General features: G+C 42.4%; 1 protein-coding gene across 1 annotated transcript; it reads left to right on the top strand.

Moving 5' to 3' along the window:
• The first annotated feature begins 13,527 nt into the window (after nucleotides 1–13,527).
• On the top strand, nucleotides 13,528–13,857 carry LOC147543839 (uncharacterized). The gene has a single exon (XM_086635522.1). The coding sequence runs from the start codon at nucleotides 13,528–13,530 to the stop codon at nucleotides 13,855–13,857; it is 330 nt and encodes a 109-aa protein (XP_086491648.1).
• Nucleotides 13,858–14,277: the final 420 nt, after the last annotated feature.

Genomic DNA, 14,277 nt, shown 5'->3' on the forward strand with positions numbered 1-14,277 from the left:
CTCTTTCTCTCTTATCTCCTCAACTATGCTTTTGGAAATATAATACAGTAGAGAGAGAAAGAGTATATTTCTTTCAACCGAGAGAGGAAGACGGATAGAGATCGAGAGAGAGATTGATGATTCCATTAAGGAAATCATGGATGAGAAGTTTAGAAAGAAGGAAAGGGATAGAGAAAGCTCTTGGCTGGTTTAGAAGATTAGAGAGAGAAAGATATTTTGGGTATCTCTAACAAAAGAAAGATAGAGATGAATATATTTTCAGAATCAAAAGAGGGAAGACTTCGATAAAAGAGAGGTTGAACAGGAGGGAGATCTAGGATTTGGGGAGTCATCCTCTCTCTAAGCTCAACCAAATAGAAAGATTAGAGAGAGAGAGAGAGAAAAACACCATTATCTTCATCTACTTCTTTTCTTCTTCTTCTTATTCTGTAATTCTTTTAGTGAGAGAAAGAAATTATAAATTGAGAAAAAGTGATTTGTAAAGTGAAAAAGAGAGAAGAAACAGAAAACAATAGACATTTGATTTTCGGTTTTATTTATCTATCTTCTTTTCTTCCTCTTCTTCTTGTTGTTATGGTTCCTGTTGAGAAAGATAGAGAGATTGAAAAGAAAAAGAAAGAAGAAGTGAGAAAACAGTAGAGAGAGAAAGAGAGAAATCAGTTGAGGAAGACGAGAAAACTGGTGAGGAAATTATTTTCCCACAGGGAAATCGTTTCCGAGAAGATGAGAAAATCGATTTCCCTAAGGGTCTGTTTGTCTGTGAAACAGTAAAAAAGAAGGAAACACTTCCCTTAGGGTCTGTTTGGTTGAAAAGCAGCAAGAAAAGTTAAATTCTTTTTCCTCTTATACTTCATATTTATTATTGTTAATCTCTTTAATCATGATTAGCTAAGATTCTCTATCTAGGGTTTTACTATGAAACCATATTTGACCTTTTTAGAAACATACTTTTGATCGATTGATTCTCTCGATTGTGCTTGAAAGTTCGATTTGTTTTAATTCGTCAAATCGATTTTCTTTTCATTGTTTATACTTTTAAATTTGATATATCATGCTTAGGTTAGATTCTTTGATGATATATGCTTATTGATTGATAGACAATAGTTTAGAGATTTATTTTTCGAAATAAACAATAACATTGTTATACAGTATCGGTTTTAAACGAAGACATCTCCCGGAATTAGGATAGTTCATTATCCGAAATTCTGAGTTATAGGATAAGAGAATTGATTAGATATTGATTCTAAAAGTGATTTTATTGTGTGGATTCCAAAACCCTAGGCTTTCTCCCCCATTTGAGTTCATTTTCATTCATGTTATTTTATTTTAATATTTTATCACCAAAACAAAAAAAAACCGTGATACTTCCAAGTCTTAGAATAGATTGACTTAGTCTCTGAGGAACGAACCGGTCTTACCGGAAATATTACAACTTGACACCCGTGCACTTGCGGGTGTAGACCTATTTAGGGTAACCTTCTAGGCCCATCACATTCCAAGTAGGATTATCAGATACGTGATCTGATAAATAAAACCCTACTAAGTGAATTTGGAATAGGTTCATTATTTAGTCCCTAGTCCAGGTCATTGCATGAACAACAATGACTTATGAAGACTAGCATGGTAGATTGCCTGATAGCGCAGTTTCATCGGCTATACGAATTGGGAATTCGAGTCAATTTCATCTGTGTATGGTTGGGAGCATACACTAGATAACCCAACATGAAAGTTCTTCAAATTGATGGAAAACGTCATGAACTCTCATAGGCAAGATTTGAGAGGTTCCTTAAACATGAGTGCTCCACTCATCTTATGTAAGGAATGCCAAACTTTGGTACCGCCAAACTTTGGTACCACCAAACGTCGTGCCTAAAAAGAGGTTATAAAAGCGGATTACCGGGAATGACACGACAGACATGAAGTTAAACGGGAGTACAAGACTGGATTATGTCCTCCTTACTAGGTTATAATTAGTATATCCGGGCCACTTGAGGAGAAGCAACTGAAATGAGCGGTGTATGGGCAAATATCCGCCCCACGAGGTGCCCGTAGAATTTGTGAACAACCGCTTCGTAAGGATAAAATCCGCGAGGCTTGAGAGGGAGGCCCGGTAACAGCCCAAGACGCTAACATGATCACCAGACCCATACCCGCTTAACACTAAGCGTATCTGACACGTGTCGCGCGATAACCACCTCGCAGTACTAAGCTATCTGACGGCTAGAAGGTTATTGCGCAATCCATAACCACACTAATGGTGAATATTCCGTATCTTCCACTTGAAGACGGGCGTTACCGGCCAGTAGCTTATCGCACACGCGGTAACATCCTGACCGTCCCCCAAGAGATTCGAATACTCATCTGACGGTCGATACGTCAGATCCCCTATCTCTTAACGTACTTCCATGAGTAATGTCACAAAATAATAACGTCGGTTACGAGCTGACCGTCATCAAGACGACCCTCCTCTACCATTATAAATACAAGAGGCTATAACTAGACCAAGGCATCCAATATTCGACAAAAATACTCGAGTAACCTAATCCATTCTCTCTACTCACTTGCTCTCTCATAAGCATCTCAAAGATCTTCTGATCCTCTCAAAGTCTCTGACTCATTGTCTTAGAAATTGGGAGATAGGGGTCTGATAGTCACAAATCAAACGACAATTAGCTAACCGTATCAACACCATACGACCACCACCTTGTTGCATAAGAGCCCTCTGGTCTGAAATATCTCTTTCCCAACGGTAAGGAGCTGACGGTAACACCCATCCAGCAGTAACTAGCTGGCTGTATCACCATCCTAATACCACCACCTCCTTATCGCATCATTCATCTAGCGATAAGACGCTAGGCGTATCATCTTCATTCATCCTCACCGTCCGATCCACTTACGACCAGCACTCTATTGCGGATCCCTTTACGATCAGCACTCTATTGCGGATCCCTTTACGACCAGCACCTTATTGCAAGCCTCCTTTACGACCAGCGAGTTAACGACGATACTTCATTACCATCACCCTCTTAATTACCGTAAGTAAATCACTACCGTGGAGATCTGTTCCGACAATTTCACGAGCCGCGACACCTAAGCACTCCGACGACGGTTACCCTTCTATTGCCCACTTTGACTTTCTTATTTATATTTGATCGAGTATCTGACTTGACCGTCGGAGCCCCCTTAGGCCGGCACCATCCCGGTGTCCCAGAGGCTTCACGATCTCTTCTCTCTTTTTGTGTGCAGGTTCTTTTCGACACGTAGCCGATCCCCGAAGCATCCGACCCGACCCGACAGGACTTTTGACCGTCGACCCGTTGACTGTCAGACTTTCCGACCCGTAGACATTTTACCGTCTACAATCTGGCGCTAGAAGGAGGGGGCCAGCCACTAACTACCGAAAAGACAAGTACCATGGAAGGAGACATGTCCAACGCTTCTGTGGATTTTTCATCACAACTTGCTGCACTCACTGCCCAGATGCAAGAAAACGCCGAAAGATTGAGAGCTTTGGAGGAGGAGAACTCTACTGTCCGGGCAGAGAACTTGCTACTGCAAGAAAGAATTACCGAGTTGGTGGTTCCAAGAAGACAAAGTTTAGGGGACAATCGACCACCTCCTAACGGTTCTGAAGTAGGAGGACCATCTAATCGCCCAACACCCCCTCACAACACTACTGCAGGCTTCACCACCAGCCAAGTAGGGACAGGATCCGCAAGTGCTCCATTCATAGCTCCAACACATACCTTTCAACAAACTCTCACTCCACAGCAGACCATGGCTGCTCCTCTTAACTCATCTTCTACTATTGCTATGCCTACTATCTTCCCTATACCTACTCAACCCACCATGGCTTCTAATCCCTTATTGTTTTCACATACAGGTACCCCTTTAGAGCAAGCTTTAGCAAAGAGGCTAGCTGAAATGAAGGCTCTGATCACTAGAATTCCAGGAGTCCCGACCCCCTTCAAGAAGAGCCTTCCTCAAAGCTATGCCGATTCTCCGTTCGTCGATGCAATTGCTCTGGTAGAGATGCCCAGAAAGTTCACTTTTCCCAACATGAAGATGTATGACGGCACCTCTGACCCGGACGATCACATAGCCTCTTACAAATAGAGAATGTTTACTGCTGCGATTCCAAGGGACTTGCGGGAAGCGTGTATGTGCAAGAGTTTTGGGTCTAGTCTGATTGGCCCAGCTCTGCAATGGTACACTAACCTCCCCCATAACTCAATCGCTTCATTTGCCCAGCTCACAGACACCTTTGTCGAGCAATTTGCAAGCAGTAAGAAGCTGGAGAAACTCTCTGGTGATCTCTACCGAATCCAACAACGAAGAGGTGAACCACTCAGAGAGTATGTGGGAAGATTTAATCGGGAAAAGGTGTTAATTCCTTACTGCAACCAGGAGACAGCAGTTGATGCATTCAGGAAAGGTTTACTGCCAGATGGGAGTTGTACAAAGAACTCACCAAGTTCAATTGCACAACAATGGAGGATGTCCTTTTCAGAGCTTGGGTTGAAATTAGGTGGGAAGAAGACGAAGCCCACAGGAACAAATACTATTCACAAGAAGATAGGTCAAGAGACCGTCACTCCAGAAGATACGAACGACGGTCAGAAGCCAGGAGCAATGATCCGTACCCAACCAGACGACCAATTCCAAGGGAGAACAGGAGGCCATTCAACCCTCCACCTAATCGTCAAAACGAGAAACCGCAAGGACCCATCTGTACCAAGATTCCAGAATACAACCTCAACATTGAACCAAGTGAGGTGATTGCTGTAATGAAGGGGATGGGTAACACGGTAAGGTGGCCAGGGAAGATAAAGACGCCAAGCGACAAGAGGGATACTTCCAAGTGGTGTGAGTTCCACTCGGACCATGGGCACACTACTGCAGATTGCATTGCCCTCAGGCTTGAAGTTGCTGAGCTCCTAAAGAGGGGTCACCTCTGATGCACCCGAAAAGGTTGCACACCCAAGCGGAGGTATCAAGTAGTAACCGGTAAAACCGGAGTCGATCCAAGGATAGGAAGGTGATTTGGATATCGAAGGGTCTTGTCCCTCGGTCTAGGTATCACTAACTAACTTAGACTAAAAAGGAAAGGAAACAAAGATGAATAAGGGGTTTTGATTGAAAGAATAACAAAAAGAATAAAGCGAGTAAAACTAACTAAATAATAAATGTAAATGGGCAAGAGAGATTCGAGAGAAGAGTCGGAGGAACAAGAGTCGGGAGACTGTAAGACTCGATTCGGGCAACAAATAAGTGAGAGAGGTATCAAAGTCTGGGAATCCATGATGATAAACCTACGACTATGTGTAGTCCGATTTGATGTGTCGAGGTACAATCGATATTCGACTCCTAAAGTAGATGTCTCTAAGTACTATGTATATCCTGAGATCATACTTAGTCAAACAAACGTCTAAATCGGTTAATTCCGAGTCATCGAAAGTGTCGTCTAATCGCCTAACTATGTGAAGTGCATGACAAGACACATGAAATTGTGACTTAGACTACTATCGATATCGAATACCTCGTTTCGTCTATTAACTATGCGAAGTGCTTGACAAGACACATGAAAATACGATCAAAACGATAATCGAATCAAATGAACATCAATTCATAATCAAAACATCAAATCATATTAAACATAATCACAAATTCATCACATTTCATCTCATATAATCGACACACTTGATTTAGCTAACATGGTGAATAAGTAATAAATGAAAAGAAGATGATAAGAGAAATCCCCCTTTTTCGATGTGGCTCGAGGCTAGGTTCGTCGAGAAAAATGAGTCTCTAAGTATAGTCGATCTCCCCGTAGCAATTTTCTGGATTTCCCTTTAACAGTGAACTTTGGGTGTCCCCGAGTAAAAATCAGATTTCCCCATAGCACCCATCATCATCTTCTCCATCTCAAGAACATCCACCATTAAAGCTTCACCAAGCTTTCTCTTTCTAAAGATTTTTCACCCAAAATCAAATCAAACTACATGGGAAGATAGATCAAGACATGGGGAGTAAAAGCCTCATGGTTTTGACTCAAGAAAGTTGCCGGAAAACTCATAAAAAGTCCGGCCAAGATAAGAAAAATCCGGCCAAACACCAAGAAGATCCGGCCAAAATAGTTCCTGCCCGAGCCAAGAGCTGCTGTCCCGTGAAGTTGCGGACGCGTCCCGTGAAGGCTTCAGCCTATGCCGGCAGCTGCTGCTGTGCACGTCCCTACCTATGCCCGCAGCTGCTGCTGTGCACGCCCCTGCCGTGCCGGAGCTGCTGCTGTGCACGTCTCTGCCCGTGCCGAGAGCTGCTCCGGTGCTCTACCTTCTAGGATGCAGCTCGGGCTGCTGTTGTGTGCTGTCCCGAGCTGCTATCCCGTGCCGGCCATGGTGCCATGTCCGTCTTCCCTTGCTGTCCAGCCCGTGCTCTTGTGGTGCCGGCCAAGTCCTTCTCTCTTGCTCTCTCTCTAGCCTTCAAACCTCCTTTCAAACCTTGAAACCCTAGAAAGTTGATGAACTCTCAAACCCTAGCCACCTTCTCTCTCTTGCCTCTTCTTCAACTTGTGTATTGTTTGAATGAAGAAGAAGATGAATAGTGATGACCCCCTCCTTTTTGACTCAAACCCTAGGTCAAGACTTGACTTTGACTCAAACTTGAGTCCATAAAGAGAGGGTGCACATATAATATTTCCTTGTCATTCTTCTTTGGGCTCTTGGGCTTGGTTGTGGGCTTCTCAACTAGAAATCCAAGGAGTGCCTTTATGGAATCCTTGTTTTAAGACCGAACCTTGACTTCTTTCTTTCACAACTTCCCTGTCCGAACTCGGAATTGACTTCCGTTTTCACCGTTGGACTCGTCTTTGACTCCTCTTCTCATTTGATTTGTTTAAAGTCTTTTTCTCTCGTTTTGGGCACATGAAATGATAGTGATAATCCGCTCCCTTTATTCCGAATTAAGTTCTTTATTCCAAATATGGTACCTAAACAAGAAAAACACATAAACTATTACAAAAAACACTCGAAAAGGGCTAATTAGTCTATGTTAGGCTCCTTAAATGTGACATTTTCGTGTCACATCAACATCCCCAAACTTAAACTTTGCTAGTCCTCGAGCAAACAAAACAAAATAAAAGCCTAACTCACTTTCGGAGGAATCCCGGTTGCATTTAGCATATGCAACAAGCCGTTAAACCCCTAGGTTACCCCTAGTGGACGAGTGTTGTCTCGTGAGGGTTTCCATAAATGACACCCACAAACATCGAGTTTCAAATACACAAGGGTCCAACAACCACATCATATATAAGCATGGTTCATATAGTAAAGGGTTTAAGCATGTCAAAACATAATGAATCAAGTAAACAAGTTCATGCGAAAGCTAAAGACCTCTTCACTAATGATCTTACCCTAAAGTTCAAGTGTTAAACCATAATAAGCAACATCTATGTTCCGAAGTCACAAAGCCTTGATCCCTAGTTTAGTACATTTCGCCTCGACTTTGGCCTCACGGACATACACTCCAAATATGAAATCACTCAAGAATGGTTCGCTCGTATGTGTGAGTGTGATCACTAACATGGACTCAACACATAAAAAGGGGTGAGGACAACATTTTGGAACGAATGATCTTCGAAAAGGAATTAACCACTAAATAGAGTGGGGAAGCTCACTCGCCCTTCTCACCTATTCTACCCTCTAAGGATGCCTTCCAAAGGTTGACGGATACAAAAGATGGATGAGATGGTGGATTCCCGACAATGTCGACCTCTTCATGATGAACCTCTCAAGCATCTTCACATTTGTTTCTTGCTTCGAATACTTATTCATGAAAACAAACACCAACACATATATACACTCACATCACAACACATAAGAGCTAACACATGCTCAAACATACTCATATACAACTTTATTTCATTCATTCTTTCTTTCTCTTTTCCTTCTTTTTTTTTTCACTTCTTTGTTTTTTCTTTATTCTTTTTCTTCATTCCTTTTTTTTCTTTTCTTTTTCTCATAACATAAAATCACACAAAACAAAACAATTTCAACTCACACAATACCATATTCTTGCAATCAACTTTCTTTTCGTATTTGCTTTGGAAATTCTTCGTTATTTTCTTCTCATGTCTTCATTCTCGGGATATAAGATGATAGATGGTGATGGAGTATCCGCCTTCCTCTAGTTAGCATTCTCATTGGGTTTCATAGACTACAAGGGCAAGGTTAATTCGCTATCCTAATGTCACTCCTAATGGCTAAGGAAGTTGAGCACACAAGATCAAATGAGCTCTTTTATAAGTTACGAGGTTGAGTAGCTCTTCATTCTACTCGGAGTTAGCGCGGAAGAGTACACTCGAAGGACATTTTAGGCTTTGAGCTCTCACATGGGTTAAGTCTCCACTAATGACTACTCTAGGTCTCTTAGAGTTGTTTCTTCTTCACTAAGATGTTACTCCCATAGCATAACACAAACACTCAAGGACTCGACTTTCATGCAAAGACCATTAGCAATCACAAAACTCATCAACTCGACACATATGCATCAACATTCTTAAAATTATCACTATAATCACATGCAAATCTACTCAAAATGTTCAAAATTTTTCAAATTTTGGCTAATTTGAACCCTTTTGTCTTTGAAACCCATGGTCATGCATTGGTTATGGTCATATCCCGCATCCCCAAACTTAAAACTAACATTGTCCTCAATGTTCTAAGCATAAACTCACCAAAAGATAAAGAGGCACATCAATTTAAAGAGAAGAGTGGAGAGATATTACCATAATTGAAGGAGATAAAGGATGATACTACCAAGACTCATGTATAACGAGGTTCCAAGTTGATGCCAAGCTCACGCCATCCCCAAACTTGGAACAAACCACGCCTTAGAAGTAAAACATATAATAAATGCTCCTAAAATATCCAAAAATATAATGAGAATGAAGCACAAAAGAAGACATGACCATATAAAGTCTACCACTAACGCGGGTATAGACGATTGCATCGAGCTATGCAATTAGCCTTTGATTCTCTTGTTTTCACACAAGAGCACGAGTCATGTCTCGCGGAGGGTTTCCAGAGATGTTACCCACAAACATCAAGGCCCATCTTAGTCGGCTAACGATCATATAGTAAAAGCCGGAAGATTTGGGGATCAACCCAAAGAAAGCTATATACACATGGTAATCGTCTCACAAATATATACAAGCTATAACGTGCAAGTGAGACGAAAACCGAAAAGAGGCCATCCCCAAACTTAGTGGATACACGGTCCACTAAGTTAGCATGAATGCTAGGGGCGACGACTAAGAAGTCGTCAAAAGGATCGACATACAATTGAAGGGTCAGGAAGTCGGTCGAAGGTAAAAAGTCAAACCCAAGCTTAGTGGATAGAACATCCACTAAGTCTCTAGACATGCTAGGAAAGACGTCCGAAGTGTCCCATAAGGGGTCAACAACCGAGTCTGAGATCATATGGAAGGTCGAACTAGACTCTAAGGGTAAGTCAATAGGCTCGGGGACCAAGTCAAGGTCCGTAATTTCCTTAGGTAAATGGTCCGATAAACTATCCATTACGTCTCTAACTACTACGTCATCGACGTCCTTAAAGGCATCGGGAGCCTCAAAGTTAGGCATAACACCTTCCATTCTACATAAACCATCCAAATAATCACAAGTGGTAAAAGTTGGAAAGTTCAATAACGTGTGATCCCCAAACTTGCTCATAGAGCTATCATCCTGAACATTACAATCTAATGTAGTATGATCATGATGAGATGACAATGGTCGAGGGAGTGAGCAACAAGGGTCATCGGTCTGTTCAATCTCAAATGGTCTATCAGGAGCTTCATCGACATTTAACTTAAGACTAGAGTTAGGTGTATTACCCTCACCGTCATTCATAGTCTCCTCTTGAGTTTGGGGTGCGCAAACCCCTTCCTCGTCGATGATAGGCTCCGACTCAATTCTATCAACAATATTGAGAATCCATTCCGTGATCTCTTTGATTTCTCGATTGAATCTAGTTTGGTACTCTAAAATTGCTTGGAGAGTGTCTTCAGACATCTCCTCGTAATAAGGCACATGAGTATAACTAGACGAAGACTCTCGCGGGACACGGGTCATGGGACAATAGTCGGTCAAATGGTCTAAGCTCGCACAAATAGCACACACCGGGCTAATGGTCTCTATGGTCCTTTCTTCACTACCTTCATGTAGATACCTAGACTCGACTCTTTGAGTGGAATCATCGAGTCGGGAATTGTCATCACTAAGTGAACCGTTCATATATGCTTGTCGATAGTCACGAAGACTTCGACGTGGTCGATCAATACTAATAGAACGACGGTCCTCATCAAATGATAAATTCATACATGAAGGTGTGGTCATTCCAAATTCTTGTCGATAGTCTCGAAGACTCTTACGGGGTTGATTACCCTCATGCTCATAATCCCTAAAACCATATTCAGGATAAGTCTGACCGACTCCATACATCCGTCGATATTCACCCATGGTTATCCTAGGTCGGTCAGGCTCAACTCGCCTATTTCTATCACTAGTCGGAACATTCCTATGTAAATTTGAGTAGTCCTGATGACTTGTAGATGGTCGACTAGTGTTGGAAAGGGTTCGCATAAGGTCATTCTCATCAAATGACCAACTTGCCATGATCTCACAATGTTCAAGGATACTAACACACAATCGCAAAATGGGAACAAACACTTATAGACTAACAATCACACACAAGTAAAAAGGAAGAGATAGAATGTGATACTATCAAGTGCTCCTCTCCTTTCGTTCGCCTTTTCCTTGGCTTCTCGATTCCTTCCTTTTCCTTCGCCTTTATGTCACTTTTGGCTCTTTTCTCGAAAACGGTACCTAAAAAGAAGATAAAAAAAACTACAAAAATAAATAAAGAGAAAACGTCTAAGAAAGCAACTAACACAAGACTAATGGACAAAACAACAAACGCTATCCTAACTACTAAACCTATCCCCGGCAGCGGCGCCAAAAACTTGATGCACCCGAAAAGGTTGCACACCCAAGCGGAGGTATCAAGTAGTAACCGGTAAAACCGGAGTCGATCCAAGGATAGGAAGGTGATTTGGATATCGAAGGGTCTTGTCCCTCGGTCTAGGTATCACTAACTAACTTAGACTAAAAAGGAAAGGAAACAAAGATGAATAAGGGGTTTTGATTGAAAGAATAACAAAAAGAATAAAGCGAGTAAAACTAACTAAATAATAAATGTAAATGGGCAAGAGAGATTCGAGAGAAGAGTCGGAGGAACAAGAGTCGGGAGACGGTAAGACTCGATTCGGGCAACAAATAAGTGAGAGAGGTGTCAAAGTCCGGGAATCCATGATGATAAACCTACGACTATGTGTAGTCCGATTTGATGTGTCGAGGTACAATCGATATTCGACTCCTAAAGTAGATGTCTCTAAGTACTATGTATATCCTGAGATCATACTTAGTCAAACAAACGTCTAAATCGGTTAATTCCGAGTCATCGAAAGTGTCGTCTAGTCGCCTAACTATGTGAAGTGCATGACAAGACACATGAAATTGTGACTTAGACTACTATCGATATCGAATACCTCGTTTCGTCTATTAACTATGCGAAGTGCTTGACAAGACACATGAAAATACGATCAAAACGATAATCGAATCAAATGAACATCAATTCATAATCAAAACATCAAATCATATTAAACATAATCACAAATTCATCACATTTCATCTCATATAATCGACACACTTGATTTAGCTAACATGGTGAATAAGTAATAAATGAAAAGAAGATGATAAGAGAAATCCCCCTTTTTCGATGTGGCTCGAGGCTAGGTTCGTCGAGAAAAATGAGTCTCTAAGTATAGTCGATCTCCCCGTAGCAATTTTCTGGATTTCCCTTTAACAGTGAACTTTGGGTGTCCCCGAGTAAAAATCAGATTTCCCCATAGCACCCATCATCATCTTCTCCATCTCAAGAACATCCACCATTAAAGCTTCACCAAGCTTTCTCTTTCTAAAGATTTTTCACCCAAAATCAAATCAAACTACATGGGAAGATAGATCAAGACATGGGGAGTAAAAGCCCTATGGTTTTGACTCAAGAAAGTTGCCGGAAAACTCATAAAAAGTCCGGCCAAGATAAGAAAAATCCGGCCAAACACCAAGAAGATCCGGCCAAAATAGTTCCTGCCCGAGCCAAGAGCTGCTGTCCCGTGAAGTTGCGGACGCGTCCCGTGAAGGCTTCAGCCTGTGCCGGCAGCTGCTGCTGTGCACGTCCCTACCTATGCCCGCAGCTGCTGCTGTGCACGCCCCTGCCGTGCCGGAGCTGCTGCTGTGCACGTCTCTGCCCGTGCCGAGAGCTGCTCCGGTGCTCTACCTTCTAGGATGCAGCTCGGGCTGCTGTTGTGTGCTGTCCCGAGCTGCTGTCCCGTGCCGGCCATGGTGCCATGTCCGTCTTCCCTTGCTGTCCAGCCCGTGCTCTTGTGGTGCCGGCCAAGTCCTTCTCTCTTACTCTCTCTCTAGCCTTCAAACCTCCTTTCAAACCTTGAAACCCTAGAAAGTTGATGAACTCTCAAACCCTAGCCACCTTCTCTCTCTTGCCTCTTCTTCAGCTTGTGTATTGTTTGAATGAAGAAGAAGATGAATAGTGATGACCCCCTCCTTTTTGACTCAAACCCTAGGTCAAGACTTGACTTTGACTCAAACTTGAGTCCATAAAGAGAGGGTGCACATATAATATTTCCTTGTCATTCTTCTTTGGGCTCTTGGGCTTGGTTGTGGGCTTCTCAACTAGAAATCCAAGGAGTGCCTTTATGGAATCCTTGTTTTAAGACCGAACCTTGACTTCTTTCTTTCACAACTTCCCTGTCCGAACTCGGAATTGACTTCCGTTTTCACCGTTGGACTCGTCTTTGACTCCTCTTCTCATTTGATTTGTTTAAAGTCTTTTTCTCTCGTTTTGGGCACATGAAATGATAGTGATAATCCGCTCCCTTTATTCCGAATTAAGTTCTTTATTCCAAATATGGTACCTAAACAAGAAAAACACATAAACTATTACAAAAAACACTCGAAAAGGACTAATTAGTCTATGTTAGGCTCCTTAAATGTGACATTTTCGTGTCACATCAACCTCACCGACTTACTGACAGATAAAGGCAAGAAAACCATGTCCCAAGCAGATGCCCGACCCAAAGAGCCAGAGGAGCCGATTCCAACATTGACTTGCAACATGATCACAGGTGGCTCAGAAGTGAGTGGAGTAAGCCACTCAGCAGCCAAAAGAAGTGCACGAATAGTAGCAAATCCAACTGCCCATTCGACAGAGGCGTCAACCCTAACTTTCACCAACCAAACCATCAACTTCGTTGACAACGAAGTCTCAGGGCTCGTCAACCCTCATCATGACGCTCTCGTCCTCTCTCTCACTATTGCGAATGTGTTAGTTAAACGTATACTTATTGATAACGGATCCTCCACTAATGTCTTGTTTCTTCATGCCTTGCTAGGAATGGGACTAGAAGAATCGAGCATCTGCCGACGTTCTACTGTCCTTATAGGATTTAGTGGAGAACAGAAGTATACCTTGGGAGAAATCGTATTGCCGGTATATGCAGGAGGAATTAACCTTAGCATCACTTTTGTGGTACTGGACTGCCCATCAGCTTATAACATGATCCTTGGAAGACCTTGGATCCATGAGATGAGGGCAGTACCATCGACATACCACCAAGTTTTGAGGTTTCCAACACCTTGGGGAGTACGGGAAATCAAAGGAGACCAAGGAGCTTCCAGGAACTGCTACAAGAACACAATGAAGGCTCCCAAGAAGCCCTTGTAGCAATTACAGAACAAAGTGCCCCTCAACTCAAACCTCAACCAACCAAACATGGAGGAGTTAGACGAAGTCCAAATTAACCCCAACATCCCAGAGCACAAAGTCCAAATTGGAGCACAACTACCTCCTACTCTCAGAGAAAAGCTCATTGAATTCCTAACCATTAATTCTGATTGTTTTGCTTGGTCTCATGCAGATATGACAGGGATAGACCCCTCTATAATAGTTCATGAATTACAAGTAGACCCTTCCCATGCCCCGGTCAGACAGAAAAGAAGGAAATTCGCACCAGAACGCAACAAGGTGATCAATGAGGAGATCCAGAAACTACTTGACATCGGGTCTGTAAGGGAAGTGCACTATCCAGATTGGCTCGCTAATGTGGTGGTCGTTAAAAAGAAGAATGGTAAGTGGCGGGTATGT

This window comes from Eschscholzia californica, unplaced genomic scaffold, assembly GCF_041429995.1.
Source record: "Eschscholzia californica isolate CP2 unplaced genomic scaffold, dmEscCali1.0.p SCAF_4, whole genome shotgun sequence".
Classification (NCBI taxonomy): domain Eukaryota; kingdom Viridiplantae; phylum Streptophyta; class Magnoliopsida; order Ranunculales; family Papaveraceae; genus Eschscholzia; species Eschscholzia californica.

What these genes read in the sequence shown, in the direction of transcription:
- LOC147543839 (XM_086635522.1), top strand. Translation starts at nt 13,528, where the DNA reads ATGGGACTAGAAGAATCGAGCATCTGCCGACGTTCTACTGTCCTTATA.